This window comes from Pseudophryne corroboree, chromosome 5 (genome assembly GCF_028390025.1).
Source record: "Pseudophryne corroboree isolate aPseCor3 chromosome 5, aPseCor3.hap2, whole genome shotgun sequence".
Taxonomy (NCBI): domain Eukaryota; kingdom Metazoa; phylum Chordata; class Amphibia; order Anura; family Myobatrachidae; genus Pseudophryne; species Pseudophryne corroboree.
The window spans coordinates 611,498,036-611,525,304 of record NC_086448.1 but is presented as its reverse complement, the minus strand read 5'-3'; the positions used below and the strand labels follow the sequence as shown (position 1 = coordinate 611,525,304).

Here is a 27,269-nt window from a genome sequence, read left to right as displayed (position 1 = left end):
AGAGTTAGGCCGGGAAACCAGGTACTTCACAGGCAAATTATAATGGTGGATCGAGCAGAATGGCTCCAACGACATGCAGCTTTTTCCCAGCAAAAGACAACGCAGGTTTTTGTAGACAATTCTGAAAACGGAGCTGCAAAGAAAGGGATATGGATCCAAAGAGGGATTGATAGTCCCTACTATAAGCATGCAGTTGAAAGCTACAGGACTGTGACTGTATGCTATACAATGTTACACATGACCTTGTAGTTACCAATTTGCATGATTTGATCTGCTGCATTAAATATTTAGGATGTGAAGACCAAGCTAACCTGGCTAATTTCATTCACACATTAATTACATAAGCATAAACACATATAAAATGGGGTCATTGGTTCCATTCTAACTAGTTGCTCTCAGTATATAGTTTGTATGTGCTCCCTGCATGGTTTTCCTCCTGGTACTCTGGTTTCCTCCCACACTCCAAAAACAAGCAGGTAGGTTAAAGGCAGTCTTACAAACTTAGCCCTAGTGTGTGTGTGTGTGTGTGTGTGTGTGTGTGTGTGTGTGTGTGTGTGTGTGTGTGTGTGTGTGTGTGTGTGTGTGTGTGTGTGTGTGTGTGTGTGTGTAGGGGAATATGGATTATAACATCCACTGATGTAGGGACTGATGTGAATGATTAAATATTCTCTGCAATGTGTAGGCAATATATCAATAACTGTTAGTAAATAATATATACTATATAAATAACTGTTAAATAATATGTACTTTATAAATAACTGTTAATAAACAAATGGATAAACATCCTAATTAGCAGTCAGCCCTCTGACGGTAACACTAACTTTTATCATAGCTAATGTTAGGTAGCAATAACTTACTCTGGGAATTTACAAACTGTTTATCGCATTCACTCTAAACAAAGTTGGGAAAACACTTAAAACGCATCCTTATTCCTCAGTTTCGGCAATTAACATTTTGCCCTTATGCTGAAAGTAGAGAGGGACTTGGTGACAGGATCCGCCACAGAAAACAAGGAAGACCGTTTTGTTGTCACCAGGGGAATCTGTCATCATTAGTCAAATAGAGCATTTTGAAAACAGAGGTTTTTAAATCAGCACATATAATAACTGCACGGCAAGTAAATTAATGTTCTGTGGTCAGTGGAGCACAACCAAGAAAACATTGGACAAGCCTGGCATTTCTCTCCCTAATTCTGGTGAGTGATGTGCTTAGAAAAGCATGGTAACCACTTTATTGCTTCTTGGTTGTTCCAGAAGGCAAACAGTGAGTGTTACAGTGCTGCCTCTGACTACACATATGCTTTATCAGTGTCATGATGGACATCTCAGGCAGTGTATTTTGCTTTGATGAAGTGGGACTGTTACTGCTTTTGCAGCTTTACCCTAGATTTGTTGACAGAAAACTTTCATCCATAACCTACTTTTATAGTACATATGAAATATTGCAGGGCTCGGGCACCTAAAGAGCAGCTATTTTAAGATTTTTCTTTTGACTTGAAAAATTATATCAGAAACAACAGAATGTGCAACCTAATTGGTTTGAATTTTACTGGGACAACAATAGCTGCTTGTCATTATATGAATAATTCTCTCAATAGCAGCTGTGTTGTCATCATATATCAGACTCACTACAGACAAATATCACGAATGTGTGCTCGGTTTTGGACCATTTACAGATTTAAAAGAGAGATATTGCATTTTGTAGGAATAATTATGGTTGTCAAATTTATCAAAAGGGGATCATTATGCGCTATGCATTAATGAGAGCTGTGGTATTACTGTACATCAGGTAGTACGGATTACCTGATACCTACAGTCATACCAACACTAAACTAACACAGCAAATTGCGCCAATGAGAGCCATGGTATTACTGTACATCAGGTTGTACAGATTACCTAATACCTACCTACAGTCATGCCAACACTAAACTGACATAGCAAATTAAATGTAATTTATAAAGCCAAGCTAAACCAATTTTCTAGTACAGATGGAGCCTCACTCATCTTGACTTCTCTGCTGCGCCTAGGCACACCATGGTTTATTAACATAAGCCCTTCATCTATTGTTCTCAGCTGCAATATAATACAGAGAGAACAATACATCAGGGGATCAAGTCATTACAGCAGGGGATTAAGTCTGACTGCCCTGGCTCAGTAATCCTATTAAAGGCCAAGATGAAGATGGCTCCATCTTTATGTCATCAGATATACTGTAGTAACAGGTGTTAGATTTATGATTAATACTGTATGTTCCTAAACACAAAACATTATCCTCATGTCTGTAAATCTGCCCCCATTTAGAAAACACTTTGTAGGGAATGGGGTTTAACATTTTTCATTGATTCCATCTTTCCATAAGATTCCTGATTCACTATAATGGAAAAGCTCTTGGTTGTTATTAGTACTTGAAAAATAGAGACTGGTCTGTGCACAAGTATACCTATATAAACCATGTGGGTATACATGTGGTAATGATACTACCGGTAATTGTATGCATGTATGTATGTACAGTATATATATATATATATATATATATATATATATATATCAATTTGTCTGTAATGAGATAGCGGTCTCTAAGACAAAATCATGAATACGGGTTGAGTATCCCATATCCAAAATGCTTGGGACCAGATGTATTTTGGATATTGGGTTTTTCCATATTTTGGAATAATTGCATACCATAATGAGATATCATGGCGATGGGATCCAAGTATAAGTACAGAATGCATTTATGTTTCATATACACCTTATACACACAGCCCGAAGGTAATTTTAGCCAATAATGTTTAATAACTTTGTGCATTAAAGAAAGTTTGTGTACATAAACACAATTCATTTATGTATCATATACGCCTTATACACACAGCCTGAAGGTCATTTAATACAATATTTTCAAAAACTTTGTGTATTAAACAAAGTTTGTGTACATTGAGCCATCAGAAAACAAAGGATTCACAATCTCAGTCTCACTCCAAAAAAATCCGTATTTCGGAATATTCCGTATTTCGGAATATTTGGATATGGGATACTCAACCTGTAGTATAGGTCCGGTGGTGCGCCCCAAGAGTTAAATATACAACTAGACAAGAGCAGAAGAGTAGTAGACTTTGGGGGTAACTCTCATAAACATATGTTTAAACCTTACCTTTTATTATTTCTATCAAAGAAAGACAACAACCACACATAAAATATTCCTATTGGAGAAATTAAGTAAAATGGTATTAAACAAATAAAGGATAATTATTTTATTGACACACGGACTGAAATGATTGGCATATATCATGTAGTACCCAGCTGACTATATATATCCAATAATTATTGTAACACTAAGAAACGGCTTGAGAGTCTTGATGTTCCAAACATAGGTAGTATTTTTAACCCATCCGTGAGCCAATAAGATGCAGTTTTGAGAACCGAGTAAATCCGAGTAAAACCGAACCCGCTCATCTCTATTTAATACACATTTTACAGGATATAATGATGTATAGTGGTAGGCAGGCAAGTACGGAGTGGAGTGGAGTGAATAAACCCTACAGAGATTTCCTCTGTAAGGTGTATTCAGTTTAGTTATCTATAAACAAACTTATCACACTGTAGTAATTTCAGATTGCACTTCTGTGAGCAATCTGTCAGAAATGGTGTGTAGTCCTCCTATTCACCGGTACTGTATATGAATATTCAAATATCCTCTGGATCGGTTCCAGTTAGTCAAAACAGCAGATATATCATTTGCCACACGGAAGGCACAAATGTAAATCGACAAGGTAACATGTGCATATTTGATAGATATATTTCCACACTTAATATGCAACTAGCTGTGTATTTGTCAAGGTATTTCCATTAGAAGTTTGTACAAAAAACAGATTGGAAAAGTCCCTGCATGTGATAGGAGTCAAGATCTGCTTTTTTAAGCCATATGCCTGTTGGCATGGAATGGCATTAATGAGAGTTTTTAAGTCCAATGCATGTGTTTGGAAAGATTGGCACTGCATCTGCTGTTAGCTCTAAGAAATAGGACTGATGAGAGTACCGAAAGTCAAGGGAAATAGGTAAGTTGTGTATGATAGTTTGCAGTTCTGTTAATGTGTCACTTGATAATAATAAAAGAAAAAGGTATTTTTGGCTTATGCAAATGGGTGAAATATATGAAAATATATATAGTGAGTGTGTGGTAAATATCTCACACAGTGCAGACAGCAAAACATCCTCCTCCTATAAAAGATTGCACAATTGTTCATATATGTAATGAAGTTAACATTTCTCAATTTAAAGAGTTTATAGTAGGAAAGATAAGGGTGTGAATGCTCAGTGTGCAGCAGCTGAATAAAGTGCTGGGAGGAACAACTAATTATAGGTATGGGGGATTGGATCCCTTGGTGCGGTTAAACTTCACTACCCATAAGGAGATATAATGAATAAAGGGAGTATATGTATTACCTTGCTTCAGAAGTGTGTAGGATGGAGATGCTGTCTGTAAGCTGGGACCCGATGTCCAAGCCTGAGGGGTGAAACACGCGTGGGTCTTAAGGGATACCCGCTGTGTGCAGCGTAGGTCTTAGGGGATCCCTGCTTACAGACAGCATCTCTATAATACAGACTTCTGAAGCAAGATCCAGAGGATATTTGAATATTTGTTTACCGTACTGGTGAATAGGGTGACTACCCACCATTTCTGACAGATTGCTCACATAAATGCCATCTGGAATTACAGTGATAAGTTTGTCTGTAGATAACTAAACTGAATACACCTTACAGATGGAATCTCTTGATCCACTCTGTATCTGTCTGCCTACCACTATACAGTATTACATCATGTGATCATTATATCCTGTAAAGTGTGTTTTAAAGAGTTAAAGTTTTAAACATATGTTTGATAGTGCCCCCAAACAAAAGAGTCTACTTCTCTTCTGCTGTCTAGTTGTTAGAACTACAATGAACTAGGTGAGTTAATCCAGAGAGAATGCTGAATGTTCTCACCAGTAGCTTCAGTTCCTGCCGGTAAACCACCGCTCACGCCTGATCAAGATCTCTGAAGTTTTCCTGTGAAAGCTTAAAGGCAGTTGTCACAGACTGTAGGGAAAACATAAAGTTGTGCTATGGTGGAGATGGCAGACCAGGAGGAAAAAGTAGCAAGTTATAGGTATTAACTGTTTACATTTAGTGTCTGGTTTCCTTGCAGTTATGTAATAGGTATTGGCAGCCTCTGAATATTATTCTAGTGGAATAACCCGTAGGTGATGAATTTGAGACATACCTGTTCCTTCCTCAGCTTCTTCTAAACTCTAATGTCTCAATATTTGAGTTATGCAAAAGATGCTCAGCCATCCAAACCACAGTTTGTCTGCCAAAGGTTGAAAGTCAACAGCTGGCAGCAGCTATCTCCAGACATCTTTGTTCTGCCTGAGCTGTGTCCTTGGTCCTCCTGCAGCTGCTTCCTGTTATGTTCTTTGAACATATTTATGTGGATAATATTTTAGTGCAAGAAACACAGGTTCTAAAATACATGTGGTAATAATATAATATGTTGAAATCACACAGTGGCAATTTCTGTAATAAGTATTGGTATTAAATTACAGCATCAGGTCTTAGTTTTGCATAATATTGATGGACCATATACTAATAGAGAAAAAGGATCTAGAAAGGTGTTATTAATCTTTATTTATATAGAGCTAACATATTACACAGTGGTATACAGAGGATGGTCATCATCACACACACACACACACACACACACACACACACACACACACACACACACACACAATCATACGTGTATCAAGGAACAAAATACATTTTTGTTATCAGTCTTTATCTGCTGCTTATTTGTGATCAGCTTGTTTTGCAATGGACAGTGACAGAACAACCTGCAACCAATCTGACCATTGGACAGCCTGCTTCAATATCGAATATTTACTGAGATCTATGTTCTGATCCTGTGGGAGACAGTGACCTTTCTACATGTGCCATTATATCAAGGACAGGGCTGCACCTCAATATGAAATTAAGTTCCTGCTTCCAACTTGCAAAGGGCAGTAGAGTGCTTGGCCGAGCCCAGGTACTTTGGGGGAGGGGGGCGTGGTCTATTCATGAGAGGCATGATCCCCTCCTTTAGAAAAAATACATTGAATAAAAAGAACTTTAAATGTAAAGAGCAAATCCAGGACAGGGACGCATGATCAGTGTGATCAATACCCCTCACCAGCACAGGCAGAGGAGATTGTTGCTGCTTCCACTGTAACACCCCAGGGTTGGCGGGTATATCTAAGTAGTTGAGAGGATTGGGTGGCTATGTAACGGACCTTACCCCTGAAATGTTGCTCCCCTTACTTTGTCCTGTAGTACCATGTTCAGACAGGTAGGATAGATTGATACAAAACAGCAGTGAATCAGCAATTTCAACAGGATGTCTTTTATTGAGCTGCAATGAACTCTGGATTAAAGATGATTAATTGGTATTCAATTTGGATAATCACAAAAGAGAAGAATTTGAAGTCTAAAAGATGAACAAGAAGGCAATTGTCTACAGTTCACACCACAAATAAGCATTCATTATGCAAAATACAATTAATTGGAATCACATAAGAATGTCAGTATATCATTGGAATCACAGATGAACATATTAATTAGTATCACTAATACAATAAGCAATAATCAACACAAACTTTCTAACTTTCCCTATCCAAGGTGTTTCAATCTTCACTGGCAAGGAACGTTGGAGCACAGGTAGAAGTCTTCTGTGCCACAGTATGTCCCTGGGGAATTGGCACACAAATGAATGGGGTTAAACCTGGATAATATCAGAGTCAATTGTTCACATTTCTATGCAAAGAGAATGTAACTAGCGAAGGGATTGTAGTGTCTCTGAACAGATACAATTTATTCAGCAACGAGGGTCTTTCCAATGTAGCAAACTTTGTCTCTTGTCCTGCTTACAGGACTGTACACAAACTTGTCAAACTCAGTCTCTCAAATTAAATGTGTGTACTAGCGCTGTTACCACAACTTAGTTTTACTGAATCTCTTAGTTTCAATGTGGTAGAGGGAAGGCTTGCTTCAATAAACTCCTTACAGTGTTTGGCTGGCGGAATTGTAGCGTTGTAATGTCTAACTAAAGCAATGTGGCGTGATGCTGTCCACGCCCTTTACCTTCACAGAAATGGATAGCGGTCTCTTAGCCTGGTTGTCGAGTTTGCCCGGGGCTCTTGTTGTTTATATACTTTTGTACTCACTCAGACCCTCTTAAGCAGAGGCGTTCCTATGCTCAGCCAGTCCAGTTAATGGCTCCTTTCAGTCCCAAGATGAGTGGCATCTGTGCCTCTCCCCAAGTCCGGTGGTGTCCGATCCCTGGATGCGGTGTCTCAACACCTGCTCTCCTGACAGTTGTCTCTCTGGCAGCACCCTACTGCTTGCATTCTGCAGCGCTGCTCCCACCGCCCAGTGTCCCGTGGCTGTCACTTGGTCTCTCTGCTCCCGCTCAGCTCTGTATGCGTGCAGCATTCCCACAGCTCCTCTCGCTCTGCACTGCTCCACCTTCTTCTTCCCACAAGGCTCTCTTCTCCCAGGCTGCCCCTGTCCAATCAGCAGTCTCCATCATGACCATGTGATCGGACCAGGGTCTCTGCTTTCATTCCTACTGTGCCATGGTCTCCCCATGGTGCTGTAGACGTGTGAGCAACTTTAAAGGGGTACACACACCATTTTCCAGGGTGCCACACCAGGCCACACTGCAGTCAAGCACACAGCAGCATGTGCTGGGCTGAGTGTCTGGAGCCTCATGGGCTTGAGTAGAAGCAGTCATTTGCCTACCTGGCCTTAATACTATGTTGGAGCACATTTTCCCACTGAGTGATAAGACTGAAAATCAGATAAAGTGGCAATATAGGTTAGCTATCTACACCTTTCGCTTTTTCATAACTCAACAACTTACAGGCACAGTGGCAGGCTCCCGGCCTGACATCACTGGGGCACACATAGATGTAGAGGACCTAAACATAGAAATCAGATGCAAACTATCAATATGTTTCCTCTTATCATGTACAAAGAAATAACATAAAACGATGTCTGGCATACTTGCCTGCTTTTCATAACTCTCCCCCAGGGTGATACAGACGATAGGCATGAAGAGGTGAGAGCGTGACTTGTTAAAGTTATTTATTTCATCAAACGGTTAAGGCAGGGCATACGATGATGCTAATTGTGTCAACAGGCTGTGGCCCATCTGCTATTCCCATAAGAAGTTGAGCTTGATGAAACAATTTGTATGTTCACACAATGTCCCTAGTCACCTTGCAGGCATCTAAGTGTCCTCTAAGGAGAATTGCTTGCTCCTTTGGGAGGTATAGGAAAATGACATGCTCTTTTGGGAGTCTGGGAGGACTCTCTCTAATTCTGGACATTCTGGCTCACAAGGCAGCTATGGGGGTTTATTTACTAATATTCGTGTTTTTGCCGTTTTTAAGGGTGTTTGAACTCGAATGGTATCGGGTGCATTTTACTGCAACTTTTTGAATCCTGATACGGTTATTCACTAAGCTGCTGAGTTTTGCACAATCGTTTTTTCCGATGTCGATGTGATTCGTAATATCAGGCAGTGTTTTACGGGAGTGATGAGTAAAACACTGCCTGACAAAACACAAGGAATCCCGGCCGGATCTGTGAGATCCGTGCAGGGCTTCATTGTGTACCTTAAAAAGTTGTTTAAAATCTTAAAAAATCTGAAAAAAATTGCGTGGGGTCCCCCCTTTTAAGCACAACCAGCCTCGAGCTCTTTGAGCTGGTCCTGTTAGAAAAAATATGGGGGAAAAATGACATGGTCCTGGTTCCAAAAATATGGAGGACAAAAAGCGTAGGGGTCCCCCGTATTTTTTAAACCAGCACCAGGCTCCACTAGCCAGGTACATAATGCCACAGCCGGGGGACACTTTTATACTGGTCCCTGCGGCCCTGGCATTACATACCCAACTAGTCACCCCTGGCCGGGGTACCCTGGAGGAGTGGGGACCCCTTCAATCAAGGGGTCCACCCCTCCAGCCACCCAAGGGCCAGGGGTGAAGCCCGAGGCTGTCCCCCCATCCAAGGGCGGCGGATGGGGGGCTGATAGCCTTGTGAAAAATTGTGAATATTGTTTTTAGTAGCAGTACTACAAGTCCCAGCAAGCCTCCCCCCGCAATCTGGTACTTAGAGAACCACAAGTACCAGCATGCGGTTGAAAACCGGGCCCGCTGGTACCTGTAGTACTACTACTAAAAAAATACCCCCAAAAAAACAGGACACACACACCGTGACAGTATAAGTTTATTACATACATGCACACCTCCATACATACATACTTACCTATTTTCCCACGAGGCTCGGTCCTCTTCTCCATGTAGAATCCTAGGGATACCTGTGTTAAAAATTATACTCACATAATCCAGGGTAGAATCCGACCTTTGAATAATCCACGTACTTGGCAAAACCCAAAAAAACGGAAACCCGACCATGCACTGAAAGGGGTCCCATGTTTACACATGGGACCCCTTTCCCCGACTGCCAGGACCCCCCCTGACTCCTGTCAAAGAGGGTCCCTTCAGCCAGTCCGGGAGCGCCACGTCATGGCACTCTCCTGATTGGCTGTGTGCTCCTGTAGTGTCTGTCAGGCAGCACACGGCACAGATACAATGTAGCGCCTATGCGCTCCATTGTAGCCAATGGTGGGAACTTTGCGGTCACCGGTGAGGTTACTTTCGGTCAACCTCTGACCGCAAAGTTCCCACCATTGGATACAATGGAGCGCATAGGCGCTATATTGTATCTGTGCCGTGTGCTGCCTGACAGACACTACAGGAGCACACAGCCAATTGGGAGAGTGCCACGACGTGGCGCTCCCTGATTGGCTGAAGGGACCCTCTTTGACAGGAGTCAGGGGGGGTCCTGGCAGTCGGGGAAAGGGGTCCCATGTGTAAACATGGGGCCCCTTTCAGTGCGTGGTCGGGTTTCCATTTTATTATTTTGTCAAGTACGTGGATTATACCAAGGTCTGATTCTACACTGGATTATGTGAGTATAATTATTTTCACAGGTACCCCAAGGATTCTACAGGGAGAAGAGGACCGCGCCTCGTGTGACCATAGGTAAGTATGTATGTTTGGAGGTGTGCATGTATGTAATAAAATTATACTTTCACGGTGTGTGTGTCTTGTTTTTTGGGGGTATTTTTTTAGCAGTAGTACTACAGGTACCAGCGGGCCTGGTTTTCCACCGCATGCTGGTACTTGTGGTTCTCCAAGTACAAGCTTGCGGGGGAGACTTGCTGGGACTTGTAGTACTGCTACTAAAAACAATATTCACACTTATTACACATGGCTATCAGCCCCCCATCCGCCGCCCTTGGATGGGGGGGACAGCCTCGGGCTTCACCCCTGGCCCTTGGGTGGCTGGAGGGGGGGACCCCTTGATTTAAGGGGTTCCCACTCCTCCAGGGTACCCCGGCCAGGGGTGACTAGTTGGGTATGTAATGCCAGGACCGCAGGGACCAGTATAAAAGTGTCCCCCGGCTGTGGCATTATGTACCTGGCTAGTGGAGCCTGGTGCTGGTTTAAAAAATACGGGGGACCCCTACGCTTTTTGTCCCCCGTATTTTTGGAACCAGGACCAGGCGCAGAGCCCGGTGCTGGTTGATTAAATATGGGGGAACCCCTGTCATTTTTTTCCCCATATTTTGTCAACCAGGACCGGCTCAAAGAGGCCGAGGCTGGTTGTGCTTAGGAGGGGGGACCCCACGCAATTTTTTTTTCCGTTTTACACTAAACAGACCCTTTCCCATAGATAATCATGCACAGATCTCACTGATCCGTGCATGGTTATCCAAACTCGACTGGAAAAAGCAGCTCTTTTTTTTTGCTGCTTTTTTTATTGAATCGAAAAAAAACAGACCCGAGCACTCAGAAACTAACACCCAAATACGAATGAATAGTGAATTCCCGTATTCTATGAAATAACAGCCGCATTTGACCGATGGTCTATTCATTCGTATTTCTGAACGTTGTCATTCAAACCATTACGAATAGTCCAAACACTGCCGAGATTGGTGCTTAGTGAATTCCCGGATTTGGACTTAGAAAAAAAAACACAAATCGGACAAACTCGAATTCTTAGTAAATATTGGCCCTGGTGTAAGTATCAGTAAATATGCCCCTGTAGTTAAAGTATGTGTTCCAGGGAATTTGCAGTAGGGACCTCTGTTATGAATTAGACACTATCATGAAGTAGCCACATTTAATGGCCCTTCCAAATTAGCAGTTCTAATGAGGATTTGTTGGTGAACAGCATCTTGTGCGTTACTATAACTTGCATTTGCAAACAGCTACTTAAGATATATTGATATACTGTGGGGCATTGTATAGAATTGTTACTTGTTTGATTATCACTAAACGTTCTCTTTATATTGATTTAGCATCTCATTTGTCACTTGGGCATCTTAATAGATATCATCTTACCTGTTACATTTTCTCCCCCACATACTATGTTTCCAGGTAAAATGCTGTAAATACTGGCCAGATGATACAGAGATTTATAAAGACATTAAAGTGACACTTATAGAAACAGAGCTGCTTGCCGAATATGTAATAAGAACATTTGCAGTAGAAAAGGTAAGTCCTGTATATTAGTACTTCAACCAAGTTTTCTTCCAAAGGGAAGTAAAATCAAAAAAAGAATATGTTATTATGCAGAGTATAATATTTAATAACTACTGTTATTGCTTAATCGGCCAGCATTTTTTTGAAATTATGTATTTTATTACTTTTTTCCACTCCGAACAAGCCATTATTTTAGCCTAGTCTATATAGTAATAATATGGAATATTCCACCCAGCTTCCCACATACTGTAAACTTTATTTAACTTTATTTTTAAGTTAGTGTGCATTCAGTATGTACTAAAACTCAATGTACTATCCAAGCCCTGTGAAGTTTGCAGATTGCACTGAATAGCATATGTTTGCATTGATGAGGAAAGTGTGAAGACCTCCATTTGGAGATGTTTCTTATTAAATCTTATATAGACTCAATTCATCTGCTAAACAGATGGAGTTCTATTCAATCCCATTAGAAATGGTAGCACTGTATTAAAATGTCTTATTTATTGAGATTTATTATAGCTTTTTAGAATATTATCACTGTCAGAATGTTGCAAGTGGGGTGAAGTTAGTTCATATCTAAAATATGTTTAAAATGTTTGTCTGGAACATAATTTTCTTGTTTCATTTTTCAGAGATAAAAGTATTTTTAGAATTATTACACTACACCACATCTATAATGCCAGCAATATAGACCTCACATGTTGGCTGGGAGAGAAAGAGGCTTCATATGACACATTGTGTTTTTATTATAGATGTGTATATAAGTCCATCACTAATACATCTGTTTTGTGTGCACAGTAAGGCATATTATTGAATCAGGACCTGCTGTTATGGAGCAATAGTTAGAACAGTTACAATTCCATGTTATATTCTACATGTGGTTTCAACTCCACAAAAATGTCTCCACTTATACCAAGCCAGTAGCCGTAATCAGGGTAGATCAGTGCTATTTCTACAGTGGTTTATCTGTTATCATTTAGCTGATTTTAATGTATTTTTGTTACATATATATATATATATATATATATAATGACAACAGAAACTACCCAAATGACCCTGATCAAAAGTTTACATACCCCAGTTCTTAATACCGTGTATTGCCCCCTTTAACATCAATGACAGCTTGAAGTCTTTTGTGGTAGTTGTGGATGAGGCTCTTTATTTTCTCAGATGGTAAAGCTTCCCATTCTTCTTGGCAAAAAGTCTCCAGTTCCTGTAAATTCTTGGGCTGTCTTGCATGAACTGCATGTTTGAGATCTCCCCAGAGTGGCTCAATGATATTGAGGTCAGGAGACTGAGATGGCCACTCCAGAACCTTCACTTTATTCTGCTGTAGCCAATGACAGGTCGACTTGGCCTTGTGTTTTGGATCATTGTCATGTTGGAACGTCCAAGTATGTCCCATTCGCAGCTTCCAGGCTGATGAGTGCAAATTTTCCTCCAGTATTTTCTGATAATATGCTGCATTCATCTTGCCATTAATTTTGACCAAGTTTCCAGTGCCTTTGTAGCTCACACATCCCCAAAACATCAGCGATCCACCTCCGTGTTTCACAGTAGGAATAGTATACCTTTCATCATAGGCCTTGTTGACTCCTCTCCAAATGTAACGTTTATGGTTGTGGCCAAAAAGTTACATTTTGGTCTCATCACTCCAAATGACTTTGTTCCAGAAGTTTTGAGGCTTGTCTCTGTGCTGTTTGGAGTATTGTAAGAGGGATGCTTTGTGTTCCTGTTTTATACAGTTCAATTACCTTTTCCCACAGATCCTTTGACAATTATTTTGCTTTCCCCATGACTCAGAATCCAGACACGTCAGTGCAGCACTGGATGAAAGATGCAAGGGTTTTTCAGGAGTCCAGAAACTCACTGACCATTTATACACACACACTGATTACAAGCAAACAGATCACAGGTGAGGATGGTTACCTTTAGTAGCCATTCAAACCAGTTTGTGTCAATTTGTGTGCATGTTATCAGGCCAAAATCTCCAGGGTATGTAAACTTTTGATCAGGGTCATTTGGGTAGTTTCTGTTGTCATTATGATTTAAAAAGAGTAAACACAGTTGTTTGACAATAAATGGCTTTACCCAACCACTAACCATGAGTGAAAGAAAAGTTTGTGAGTTATCATTCATATTCTCTGACAAATAGCCAGAAAATCACAAATTCTGCTAGGGTATGTAAACTTATGAGCACAACTGTATGTATCAGTATAGCGACAACGGCATCCCATCTGCTGGAATCCCGGCAGCGAGTCTACAAGTCCCCTAGTGGGCTCGCTGCACTCTCTTAACGATTCAGGCCCACCAACCAAGTGGGAATTCCGGGCGGGTGTCAGGATTCCTGCCACTGGTATAATGTTGGCTGTCGGGATTTGGCGTTGGTAGCCTGAACGCCGGGATCCGACAGCCAGCATTTCAACTGCATCCCATATATATAATAGAGAGAGAGAGAGAGGGATGTTTTATGTTTTTTTTGTTTAGGTATTATGTTAAAGTTGTAAATAAGTTTTTAAGTTTTGCTAATTTAATAAAATTGTAATTAAACTCAATTTATTTATTTAATTTGCTAATTTTAATAATCAAGTCTTTATTTGAAGCTGTCTTGATGATCATGGATATTGACCATTAATAATGGTCATTAATTGATATTTTTCTAATATGATTTTATTTCACCCCACATTATGTCTGCTGTACAGAGAGGTGTTCACGAAATCCGGGAAATACGACAGTTCCATTTCACAGGCTGGCCAGACCATGGAGTGCCGTACCATGCAACAGGACTTCTAGGCTTTGTACGGCAAGTCAAATCAAAGAGCCCATCCAATGCCGGCCCATTGGTTGTGCATTGCAGGTAAACATTTATTTTTTTGATAGCTGGTATATAATAAACCTCAAGACCACTACATATCATAAAATAATTATTATAAGGAGTTAATCATGAAAAACATGTTACATTTTAAAAAGTTGAAGACAATGGGCCTGTTTCAGAGTTGAACACAAATTGTCCATAGATGCTCCCATATTGAGTGCACAAAAATAAATGCGTATAATTGGCCATCTGTAGAGCTGTACACATCTTTGCTATGTATCTGCTTAGTGCGCCTGGATTGGTAATTATCATCTTCATCATCATCATCAAGGCACTCTTGCACTAGCCCTGTACTTGGTTCACTGTGCACAAGATAAACCTAGAAAAAGGCTGAGTTACGCGTCTAATCAACTCTGCATAGTCAACAGTTGCGCTTCTATCTGAAATTAATTGAATGCGCATATTGATTGTATATATTTCTTTTTTGTCTGTAACATAGTTATGGATAGACTGTACATACTGTACATTTATGTTTATGCACTACAGTTGTTATATAAAACTTTGTGGGTTTTTTTGTTTTTTTTTGCTTTGTCTAAAGTTTTATGTTTATTTTGTAATAAAATGTAACACTTTTTGACATATTTTTGTATATTATCTAACATAAAAGTTAGGTGCCATACATGGCACAGCATATTAATTCATACACGATATTCTAGAAGAAACATGGCAGAATGTTCACTATATAATTTCCAAATACACATTTCCCATCTTTTGTAATATTTAGGAAGACCTGCCCGCTTGTAAATAGTACACATTTATAAAATACCAATTTCCAGTAGATAAGGCAAGTGTTAGAGTGTTCTATTAAAGACATTTTTACTTTGAAGTATAAATGCTGACTACTGAGGAACAAATTACTCTTGATGATAAATCATGTTTGTTTGATTTTTTACTGCAGTGCTGGAGCTGGTAGAACGGGTTGCTTTATCGTCATAGATATCATGCTGGACATGGCAGAAAGAGAAGGAGTTGTAGATATCTACAACTGTGTGAGAGAACTCCGCTCTCGTAGAGTAAACATGGTGCAAACAGAGGTATTTCCACTAGATTATCAACAGTTTTCAGTGGCTAGCTAAAATGCATTGTAAGAGGAGCCATCTGGTTAACCTGTGTTACTATACCTATAAAGGCTGATACAAACTAGTTTTGGGTGGGATAAAGTGAAGAGAGAATAAAGTACCAACCAATCAGCTTCTGTCATTTTTCAAACACATCCTGTAATATGACAGGAGCCGATTGGTTGTTGGTTGGTACTTTATCTCTCTCCACTTAATCTCTTTCCAAGCTTTGAAACATCTCCCCCTGCGTGAGTAAAAATCTATATTACTAGATGAGTGTGGAAAGCACATAGATTCATGACTTTTATACTCTCAGGATGAACAGGCAACATTCACATATTCATGAAACTATTTTGTGTTACCTTTAATGTAATATTGAAGATGACTTGTTTTCCCTATATATAGCTGAATATAATAAATATAAGACACAAATGATAATAGAATTTCTCATTTATCAAAAAGAATTAAAATATAGGCATGTTGAAATGTTGATAAACCATATAGTATTTGTTTAAACAAAAGTTAAAATATTCAGATAGCTTATTCTATAAACCCATACTTAAATTCCAAACCCAAATGTAATAGAGTGCTAGATGTACAAAGTGCCTAGATTTCAGCGATTTTAGCACTAGCAATTAATGCAGCAAATTTTACATTGGAAAAACAGGTTGGTTTTCCCAGGAAACAATTACCGCTTTAATCTTCTATGCTAAATCACCAAAATCTAGGCAGTTTGCAAATCTAGATGTCTTATTACATTTGGGCCTAAAAATCATTTAAAATCCATATTGAATCCTGATGTTGCTTATTTTTTGCACAGGTGAACTAATTGCTCACTTAGATCCTGATTCAGACGAAGTGGCATCCATGTCTTCTGCTACTGCCGTAGTGTCTACAACTTTGGGGGGGGGTATTCAGTTAGCCCCAATTATTGTTCTCCTGGAAATAACAGGGTGATAGCACGATTTTTGACCTATGGTCATTTATTGAGCCACTCAATTTTAGCCATTTTTTGGGGGGGGAGAAAAATGTCCCATTATTGTGCAATAACACATGGGATCAGGGATAAGTATCCGGACCGATGTGTTATCGCAAGATCTGAAGGCTGCTTATTGGGGATTTTGCTTTGGCAGCCTGAGGCACCCGAAGCACAATCCCCGATAAAGTGCTGGACTGCCCACAGGCACTCCCTGCTGTGTTTATAGATACCATGTGCTATAGATGCCCACACTGTGGCCTGTGGGTGGAACAGCAAGACAGTCTCAGAAAATGGGACACTTGGGAGGTATGCGCATGCAGAGTGCAACTTTTTAGCTACTTAGACATTAGAAGGATGAGAAATATGGACAAACTGTGTGACTCAGAATCAGGCTTTAATGCACTGCAAGGTGTGCATCCACTTCCTAGTCATTGTCACTGCCCCATTTACAAGCGATGTGCCTACTTATCCATATTTTTTATTTATTTATTACCAGTTATTTATATAACGCGCACATATTACGCAGCGCTTCTACAGGGAATATTTGGTCATTCACATCAGACCCTGCCCCAGCAGAGCTTACAGTCTATATTCCCTAACACATGTACATATACTTACACTTCAGGGATAATTTTTGTTGGGAGCCAGTTAACCTGCCAGTACATTTTTGGATTTGTGGGAGGAAACAGAGTGCCCACGGAAACCCATGCAAGCGCGGGGAGAATATACAAACTCTACATCGTTAGGGCCATGGTGGGTATTGAACCCATGACCTTAGTGCTGTGAGGCAGTAATGCTAACCATTACACCATCTGTGCTGCCCTTATTTTTGGATATACCAAAAGCTGTGTGTGATGGAACAAGGATTATAAAAAGAAGTCTATTGGAGGACGATATTCAGTGCACACTAGATTTAGATTTGAGTTTAAGCCTTACTCCTGTATTGGAAATTCCCCAGAAATCCATCAGAGCTGTGAATGCAATTATTGATGGTCTACTTTTTCCTAAATGATTCTGTATGGCAAGAGGTTGTCCCAATAACTTCCTAACACTTGATTCAGCTTTGGAATGCTACTATATCCAACCCCTCCCATTGGCAAGTGCACATTTTTTTCCCTTCACAGATGCGTCCATTTGGGCTGACACATCCTGTCACTTGGGAAAAAGTAGGAGTGTGACATCAAAAAAGAGATTTTTCTCTGCATATTTGCTATTTTGTGGTAGATGAGCCCTTATATAGGGAATAATAAAGGGGAGAACAATAGTTCTAGTCACTTGATCTAGTAGAATATAATAGTAGCAAAACACCTCTCACCTTTTTTTCTTCCTTATAGGTAAAAAACTGTATCAACATTTGTATGTGTAGTGTTAGGTACTTTCATTGCAAAAGAAACCAAAGTGTGAGTACAGTAGTTGTAATTTAATCAATGATATTTTATTTCACTCTTCAGGAACAATATGTATTCATTCATGATGCTATATTGGAAGCCTGTTTATGTGGAGACACGTCAATCTCGGCATCCCAAGTCAGATCAGTATATTATGAAATGAATAAGTTGGACCCTCAAACAAATTCCAGTCAAATTAAAGAGGAATTCAGAGTAAGTGTATTAAAAATATTGGGGGAATTTAATAAGGTGTGAGAATCAGAAAGTGAGAGATTTTGTGAGAGTTATCCTGTTTTTTTTAAAGTGGCAATCATTTACATAGCAGAACAAGGTTGATTTTGCAATGTCAATTAATGCCACTTTAAAAAAACAGGAGAACTCTCACAAAATTTCTCACTTTACGATTCTCACACCCTATTACATTCCCCCCTATGTGTACGTTTCATAATTAGGGGTATATGCAATTGTGGTCGAATTCCCGAAATTGGCGAATTTCGGGTCATTTTCGACCAAAAAAAAAAATTCGCCTATGCAATGCAGTGCTTTCCGACCAAAAAACGGACTTTCAAAATTCGACTTTTTGAAATTCGACTTTTTGCAAATTCGACTTTTCTGCAATGATACAAGTGCTGCAATTCGACCAAAGCATATTCAATTCAAGTTTGGAAATTCGACAGCAGTGCTTTTAGACAGCAAATTCGTCATTTTCAATCCGCCACACTTTGGAGGGTGAAAACAAATAAAAAAAATTTAAACATGTTTTTTTTGGTGGTTTTTTTTTGGGGGAATAGCAGATCTATTTATATTAGAAGGGATTAGGTACTTTTTTTTGGGGGGGGGGAGGCACAAATATTATTTATATATTTTTTTAAATATTATTATTATTATTTTTTTTTTTTTATTGCTGGAACGGTAAAATCAGAAAAAAAAATGGCGTGGGGTCCCCCCTCCAAAGCATAACCAGCCTGGTCCTGGTTCTAAAAATGCGGGGGAAAAATTGACAGGGGATCCCCCGTATTTTTAAAACCAGCACCGGGCTCTGCGCCTGGTGCTGGTGCCAAAAATACGGGGGACAAAAAGAGTAGGGGTCCCCCGTATTTTTAACACCAGCATCGGGCTCCACTAGCTGGACAGATAATGCCACAGCCGGGGGTCACTTTTATGCCGTGCCCTGCGGCCGTGGCATCAAATATCCAACTAGTCACCCCTGGCCGGGGTACCCTGGGGGAGTGGGGACCCATTCAATCAAGGGGTCCCCCCCCCCCAGCCACCCAAGGGCCAGGGGTGAAGCCCGAGGCTGTCCCCCCCATCCAATGGGCTGCGGATGGGGGGGCTGATAGCCTTTTGTGATAAAAAAAAGATATTGTTTTTTCCATTAGTACTACAAGTCCCAGCAAGCCTCCCCCGCAAGCTGGTACTTGGAGAACCACAAGTACCAGCATGCGGGAGAAAAGCGGGCCCGCTGGTACCTGTAGTACTACTGGGAAAAAAATACCCAAATAAAAACAGGACACACACACCGTCGACAGTAAAACTTTATTTCACACTACCGACACACACATACTTACCTATGTTCACACGCCGACATCGGTCCTCTTCTCCATGTAGAATCCACGGATACCTGAAAAGCAAAGTTCAATATACTCACCTCAGGGTCCAGAGATAAATCCACGTACTTGGCAAAAAAAGAAAACGCAAATACCCGCTCCAGAACGGACTGAAAGGGGTCCCATGCTGACACATGGGACACCTTTCCACGATTGAGACCTGTCAGTGACAGCTGTCACTGACAGGTCTCTAAGCCAATCAGGAAGCGCAACTTCGTTGCGCTCACCTGATTGGCTGATCGCTGTGACAGCGCATCGCACAGCTCCCTCCATTATATTCAATGGTGGGAACTTAGCGGCTAGCGGTGAGGTCACCCGCCGGTCAGCGGCTGACCGGCGGGTGACCCCACCGCTAGCCGCAAAGTTCCCACCATTGAAAGTAATGGAGCGGCTTTGCGAGGCGCTGTCAGAGTACAGACGGCGTCCAGCCAATCAGGTGAGCGCCACGGCAGTAGCGCTTCCTGATTGGCTGAAGGGACATCAGTGACAGGAGTCACGTGATGTCCCGGCATTCGGGGAAAGGAGTCTAATGTGAAAACATTGGACCCCTTTCATTAGTCCGGTGGATCGTGTTCGGTTTGTTTTTTTACAAAGTACGTGGATTTACCTCTGGACCTGGACCTCTGGACGCTGGAAGGTGAGTATAATTTTTTGACAGGTACCCTCGGATCGTCGGAGATCGTTGCAGTCGGCGTGTCAACACAGGTAAGTATGTGTGTGTCGGCGTATGAAATAAAGTTTTACTATCAAGGTGTGTGTGTCCTGTTTTTATTTGGGTATTTTTTTCCCAGTAGTACTACAGGTACCAGCGGGCCCGTTTTTCTCCCGCATGCTGGTACTTGTGGTTCTCCAAGTACCAGCTTGCGGGGGAGGCTTGCTGGGACTTGTAGTACTAATGGAAAAAACAATATCTTTTATTTTATCACAAAGGCTATCAGCCCCCCCATCCGCAGCCCATTGGATGGGGGGGGACAGCCTCGGGCTTCACCCCTGGCCCTTGGGTGGCTGGGGGGGGGGGAACCCCTTGATTGAAGGGGTCCCCACTCCCCCAGGGTACCCCGGCCAGGGGTGACTAGTTGGATATTTGATGCCACGGCCGCAGGGCACGGCATAAAAGTGACCCCCGGCTGTGGCATTATCTGTCCAGCTAGTGGAGCCCGATGCTGGTGTTAAAAATACGGGGGACCCCTACTCTTTTTGTCCCCCGTATTTTTGGCACCAGCATCAGGCGCAGAGCCCGGTGCTGGTTTTAAAAATACGGGGGATCCCTGGCCGATTTTTCCCCTGCATTTTTAGAACCAGGACCAGCTCGATGAGCCCGAGGCTGGTTATGCTTTGGAGGGGGGACCCCACGCCATTTTTTTTTCGGGTTTTTCCCCGTTTTTTCCCGTTTTTTAAAATCGCGGCAAAATCCGCCAAATCGGCCGATTTTCGCCCGCGACTCTGGCGAATCCGTTTTTCATTGCATATGGTGAATTCCGGAAGCCACCTTCCGGAATTCACCTGGCGAATTTGGTCGAATTGAAAAAACGGCGATAATTGCCGCGAATTCGCCCGCTATTGCATATACCCCAATGACTTAATTCTTTAAGTAAACTGATTTTCCAAATTCTCTGTTTAATGGGTTTCAAAGTGGCTCCTTTCCATAACTCATCACTTAGGAGAGTATCAGAAAGGCTGATAATTTTAGTTGAGCCATAGGCAGATTGGAAAATTATAGTAAGGTCGCCTCTTGTAGGAGGAACCAAGTAAACTGTAGTTTAAAATAAAATTCTTGTGTAAAAGAATAAAAGATACAATTTTTGTGTAAAAGTGTAAAAGATAAAAATTAATCACATTTCCTCTGCCTAATGGAAAACAACACAGAGAAGAACGGATGGGGGTACCGCACAGGACTGTAGTATTTGAAAAAGTAATGCGTTATTGAATACAGTTTCCGAGAAAACCGACAGGTAGAGTTTAATCTCGTATTTATCACTATCTACCAATGGTATGCAACCTTTTGGGTAGATACAATAGTGATTGTCAGTGGTGCTCCCAAAGGTCAATAGACATAATTGAATATGAGAGTAAAGGAAGAAGAAAAAGTAACATTTGTTAGGAGCACTCACTCTCGGAAACACGTTTGAATAATAAACAATGTGGTCTATACCGTGATATAGTAATGTGTGAATTAAAACATAACTTTTAATAGAAAAAACTTTAATATAAACACACAGACAAGATCAAAAAATTATAAATAACTGACTGAATTAGTCGTGAACCACAGAATAATCTGTATCTGTGAATTTATTGATGAAGTCGTTGTCCATTAATTGCATATATGCTGAACATATATCCTAGTTCATACAGGATCAACCTTTTACTAGTGTGGTATAAGAAGTAACCTACAACACCTGGTATTCCCTGGTGGTCTCCCAATCGTGACCAGGCCCAATACTGAATTGCTTCCAAGATCAGACGAGATTGGGCACATACAGTATGGTATGGTAGTAGGTTACATGTAACCATATGTTCAAGGTGTCGCTGTTTATAAAGTATTCATTCATGATGCTATATTGGAAGCCTGTTTATGTGGAGACATGTCAATCTCGGCATCCCAAGTCAGATCAGTATATTATGAAATTAATAAGTTGGACCCTCAAACAAATTCCAGTCAAATTAAAGAGGAATTCAGGGTAAGTGTATTAAAAATATTGGGGGAATTTAATAGGGTGTGAGAATCAAAAAGTGAGAGATTTTGTGAGAGTTCTCCTGTTTTATTAAAGTGGCAATCATTTACATAGCAGAACAAGTTTGATTTTGCAATGTAAATTAATGTCACTTTAAAAAAACAGGAGAACTCTCACAAAATTTCTCACTTTCCAATTCTCACACCCTATTACATTCCCCCCTATGTGTACGTTTCATAATTAGACTTAATTCTTTAAGTAAACTGATTTTCCAAATTCTCTGTTTAATGGGTTTCAAAGTGGTTCCTTTCCATAACTCATCACTTAGGAGAGTATCAGAAAGGTTGATCATTTTAGTTGAGCCAGAGGCAGATTGGAAAATTACAGTAAGGTCACCTCTTGTAGGAGGAACCAAATAAACTGTAGTTTAAAATAAAATTCTTGTGTAAAAGAATAAAAAATAAAATTCTTGTGTAAACGTGTAAAAGATAAAAATTAATCACATTTCCTCTGCCTAATGGAAAACAATATAGAGAGCATCCAATATACAATACAGAGAACATTCTAGCGTGGCTACATCGCAGGCGGGCACTCTTGGCACGGCTAGGCGATCCGGCATCTACTAAAGAAAAGTAGATTATAAACTCCAAGGAGAATGATGGGAATGGTTTAATAGTCTCTGGAAAGGGCTGTGTAGTATGAGGTGTTATATATAAAAAAAAATAATCTGTAATGGTTTATTTCATGTGCTCATATGTACAAGCTGATGAATCTGTAATATTTTCTTGAGAAATACACTAAAAAGTGGCATGATCTCCCCATTTTTTAAGCAGAACAACAATATAATTTGAATAAATCTATTAAATCATGCGAAAGAATGTTTAGAATATAATCCATAGCTTCTAATTTTGGTTGTTGTACTGCACTTTCAGACGTTGAACATGGTGACGCCAACGCTACGGGTAGAAGACTGCAGTATAGCACTGCTGCCCAGGAATCACGAAAAGAACCGCTGCATGGATGTCTTACCTCCAGACAGATGTCTCCCGTTCCTCATAACAATTGATGGCGAGAGCAGTAACTACATCAACGCTGCATTGATGGATGTAAGATCGGCTTCATAGTTCATACTAACGAGAATATAATCTGTAATCCAACAAGATGAGAGCTCCCAAATAAGAGAAAACAGCCTGGAGCACAGTAAAGCACCCATCAGGGTATACTTATCTAATAACAAATGAAAGCTATTGCAGAGGAAAGGAATGCCATCTAATGTTCTACATAGCTACCAGAATATATGGACATTGATGAAGTGTAGGACTGTGCATCATTTCAGTATTATTTCCCTTGGTATTATGGTGACTACACACTGATAGACTCTGTAGACTTGTTCATTTATTTCCTTAGTTTACGTGTCTCCAGTATTGTTTGTTGTTGTACATTTTGTGTTGTAAGTATTATGACTGATCATCACAACTAAGACATTTATAAAGAAGTCAGTCATTACTTCACTAATAAAACGCTATTTGCAGAAAAAAATATTTATGTCTATATGTTTAAAGAAGAAAATGAGTGACCTGATTACAATATAGAAGTTTTCAGCTAGATTTAGGAGGGCAGTATTTTCCAGAATAAGTTAACTATGGGCTGATGGTGTTTTTTTAATTGTTACCTCTTAATGGTGTTTGCATACGCTTAATGTGGTATCCTATGAATTAGCAAAATTGTGGCTGCATTGGGCTCCATTTAACAAGACATAACTGCATTATGTGTCCTCCTTTCAGTATTTAACAAACAGAAGTAAATTTAGCTTACCGCTGTTTGTCAATGTACTTCTTATGCCATGTATAGATCATTATTAAATGGAGCCCAAGTATTGTTAGTAAATGATGCCCAGTGTGTTGATTGTGAAAGTTCAAAGAGCTTCCTCATTGAGTGGTGAGCGAATTCTAGGTAATCTGGTGACATCATGATGATGTCACCAGATAACCTTTATGTGATGGTTTCCCATTGGCAGCATAGGGAAAGTTCAGATCTTCCTTACTACTAAAACTATTAGATTGAGCATTGTCAAGATTTAAGGGAAGCTTACATGAGGTGCACTAAATTTTGAGAAAAAAATTAATCAAACACTACTCTAAAAAAATACACTGTGGTGCTTTACTTAATAGGTAGTATATAATCACCAAAAATTATATAATAATAAATTTTTTAAAATAATATAGAGAAGCAGCACTGTCCAAAAGGGTATGTGTGAGCTGCCCTTAATAGGACCTGCACTTTAAATAGTTTCAGTTATCCCCATATGTCATGTTTCCAGTCTGGCAAAAAAACACCAACTTTAAAAAAATAAATAATATAATAATAACAATAATTATATATATATATATATATATATATATATATAAAAACAATGAACAAAAATAATAGAAATAGATTACAATATAATTATGTAGCTGACTAAAATTGTGCTATAAGAATCTTGCTGCTTAAAATCATGTCAAGTGGAAACCTTTTTCCAGCTGTCAATCTCAAAAGATAAGATCCAAATATATCCACTAATAAGCTCTGGATACAAAGTCGCATTTGCACATCTGACATGCATAAGAAAAATCTGGAACTGAGAGTCCCACAAAGATTATAAAAATGTGTACAACGCCTGAATGTATGCAGTCTGGATCACGTTAGCTGGGCAGTCATGAAACACTCCATGTTGGTATACTGTATGTTGGTACAGGTAGTTTTAACCAATTAGGTGGCCACCTAGTGGAGAAGGTGCACATTGGTCCTTCTTGGTAGTCACTGAGGGATGATCACCGGTAATAAAAGTGCAATAAGAGAAGTAGGTTAAATACAGCAAGGCGAGCTCCAGAGACTGATGCCTTTTGTTTCACCTTTGAGACTTTATTAGATTTCATTATTTGGCATGTGCTTTCATATGATATTAATGTTTTTTTAAGCCTAATGTGATTGGAAGAACATGATGCATGGGGATAAATGTAAAGCACCGGACCAGTGTTCTTTATTGCACTGGATTTTGCAGTGTATTTGCTGTTTTGCTCTATGTGGATTTTCATCCCTATACCACACAATTTTGCAGTTATTGAGTTGCATTAATTATAAGCATACGGTACACAGTATAAGTGAATCATTTAGTAGGTAATTGGCACTGTGCTTGCAATAACTGATAACATTTTTCTGACAGATATTTTCTTTTGTGATTACCATTTAGAAAGTATGAATGTCAAGGGGGGTACACACGGAGAGATCCGTGCTTAAAATCTAAGCAATCTTGCTAGATTGCTTAGATTTTAAGCACGGATCTGCCGTGTGTATGCCCTCCAGCGATAGCGATGCGCGGCCCCGCGCATCGCTATCGCCGATGCTAGATTGAGCCTGCATGCAGGCTCAATCTAGCGAGTCGCTCACTTCACCGTTGTGTGAAGTGAGCGGCCCCCCGTCGGCTTTCCCCCTCGCTCAGCACATCACGCTGTGCTGAGCGGGGTGAGAGATGTGTGCTGAGCGGTCTGTGTTAAGATCGCTCAGCACACATCTCTCCCGTGAGTACCCCCCTTTAAACACTGACCTTCAGCTTACTTTTAGAATGAGATTCACATCTTCTTTGATAAATAACACTGTAATACTACAATGCAATTCCTACTCAAATCACTTGTAAAATAAATATGTTCTGTCATATGAATAAGAAAATGTTATAAAATGGCAAGATCTGTTCTTTGTGGGAGAACTCAGGGCCTTGTAAGGTTGTTACCACAGACAGGCACATTCGTGGCATTTGTACATACAAAAAAAAATGTAAATAAAGGAAGAAAAATAATCTCCAGGAAGGGGCCTTGGGGGTTTATTAATATTAACAATGTCTTGCATTGTGACATTCTATTGCTGAATACACTTGATTCCTGAATTATTTGCTATCATTCCAATTTGTTCTCCTTTCTTTAGAGCTATGTGCAGCCTTCAGCTTTCATCGTTACACAACATCCATTACCGAATACAGTGAAAGACTTCTGGAGATTGGTCCTTGACTACCACTGTACATCAATAGTAATGCTAAATGATGTAGACCCAGCACAGGTACGTCTATGTAGGAATATGTATAGCACAGGCAAATTGATGAAGAGCATTTCGCTTTTAATTATAGTGACTCAAGCTTTAGGGGGGAAGAGTCACAATAAATTCTTAATGTTCTCATAATGCGTTTCTGTGAGGCTTCTGGATCAATGCAAAATATGGTTTACAAAGCAGAATTTGTTTATGTAATACATATGTGTCCCCATACAACTAGCCTCAATACACCATGTGATGTGAGATGCCTGGCGCGAGTGAGCTGCCAGGTCCCGTTTGACTCTGTCAGGGTTGGGCATTTTTTTTTACCCGAATATGCAACTAAGTCACAGGGCGATCTGACTGAGACACTCCAAAGTAGTCTGTGCTGATTAATTTAATATGTGACACTTGTATATATCTGTGTGCAACTGAGTCTGTATATGTAACGCGGCAGAAGTTGGCATGGAAATAAGCCTTAGCCGTTGCATTTTAGCACTTCGACTCAGACTCAGAATAATTACTTTATATCTTGCTTCAGACTACACCAGCCCAGTGGTCCTGAGATGTTACCTATTTATTACTAATTTGTACCATATTTATTTATTATTTATTTATTAACAGTTTCTTATATAGCGCAGCAAATTCTGTGCACTTTACAATTGGAAACAACAATGATAAAACAAAACTGGGTAATACAGACAGTCATAGAGGTAGAAAGGCCCTGCTCGCAAGCTTGCTCTATATAGGCAGGGGCTGACTGGCAACTTTCAGCTTGGGGTGCAGACTCGAGCAAGTGGCCCAGCTTTTCACAAGGAATGCAATGCAAAAATAGGCATGACAATAATGTTGGGGGTGTGGTTTGTGTAATGTGGGTGTGGTTTAAATAGATAATGAAATATGCTGTGTAAACATTCAATTAGGTGCGAGTTTACTAAAAATCTATTGTTCTACTCTATATCTGTTTCTAGCTGAGCAGCAGCCAGGAGGAGCAGGAACATCCTCTGC

General features: G+C 40.2%; 1 protein-coding gene across 14 annotated transcripts in view; it reads left to right on the top strand.

The window, feature by feature from the left end:
- PTPRM (protein tyrosine phosphatase receptor type M) overlaps positions 1-27,269 on the top strand; it is a 1,209,695-nt gene that overhangs the window by 1,146,084 nt on the left and 36,342 nt on the right. For all 14 annotated transcript variants that reach the window (XM_063923506.1, XM_063923503.1, XM_063923501.1 and 11 more), the window contains 6 exons: positions 11,516-11,632; positions 14,323-14,477; positions 15,394-15,529; positions 17,984-18,133; positions 23,132-23,305; positions 26,160-26,291. In XM_063923506.1, coding sequence (XP_063779576.1) covers positions 11,516-11,632; positions 14,323-14,477; positions 15,394-15,529; positions 17,984-18,133; positions 23,132-23,305; positions 26,160-26,291 — 864 coding nt within the window. The remainder of the gene's footprint in view (positions 1-11,515; positions 11,633-14,322; positions 14,478-15,393; positions 15,530-17,983; positions 18,134-23,131; positions 23,306-26,159; positions 26,292-27,269) is intronic.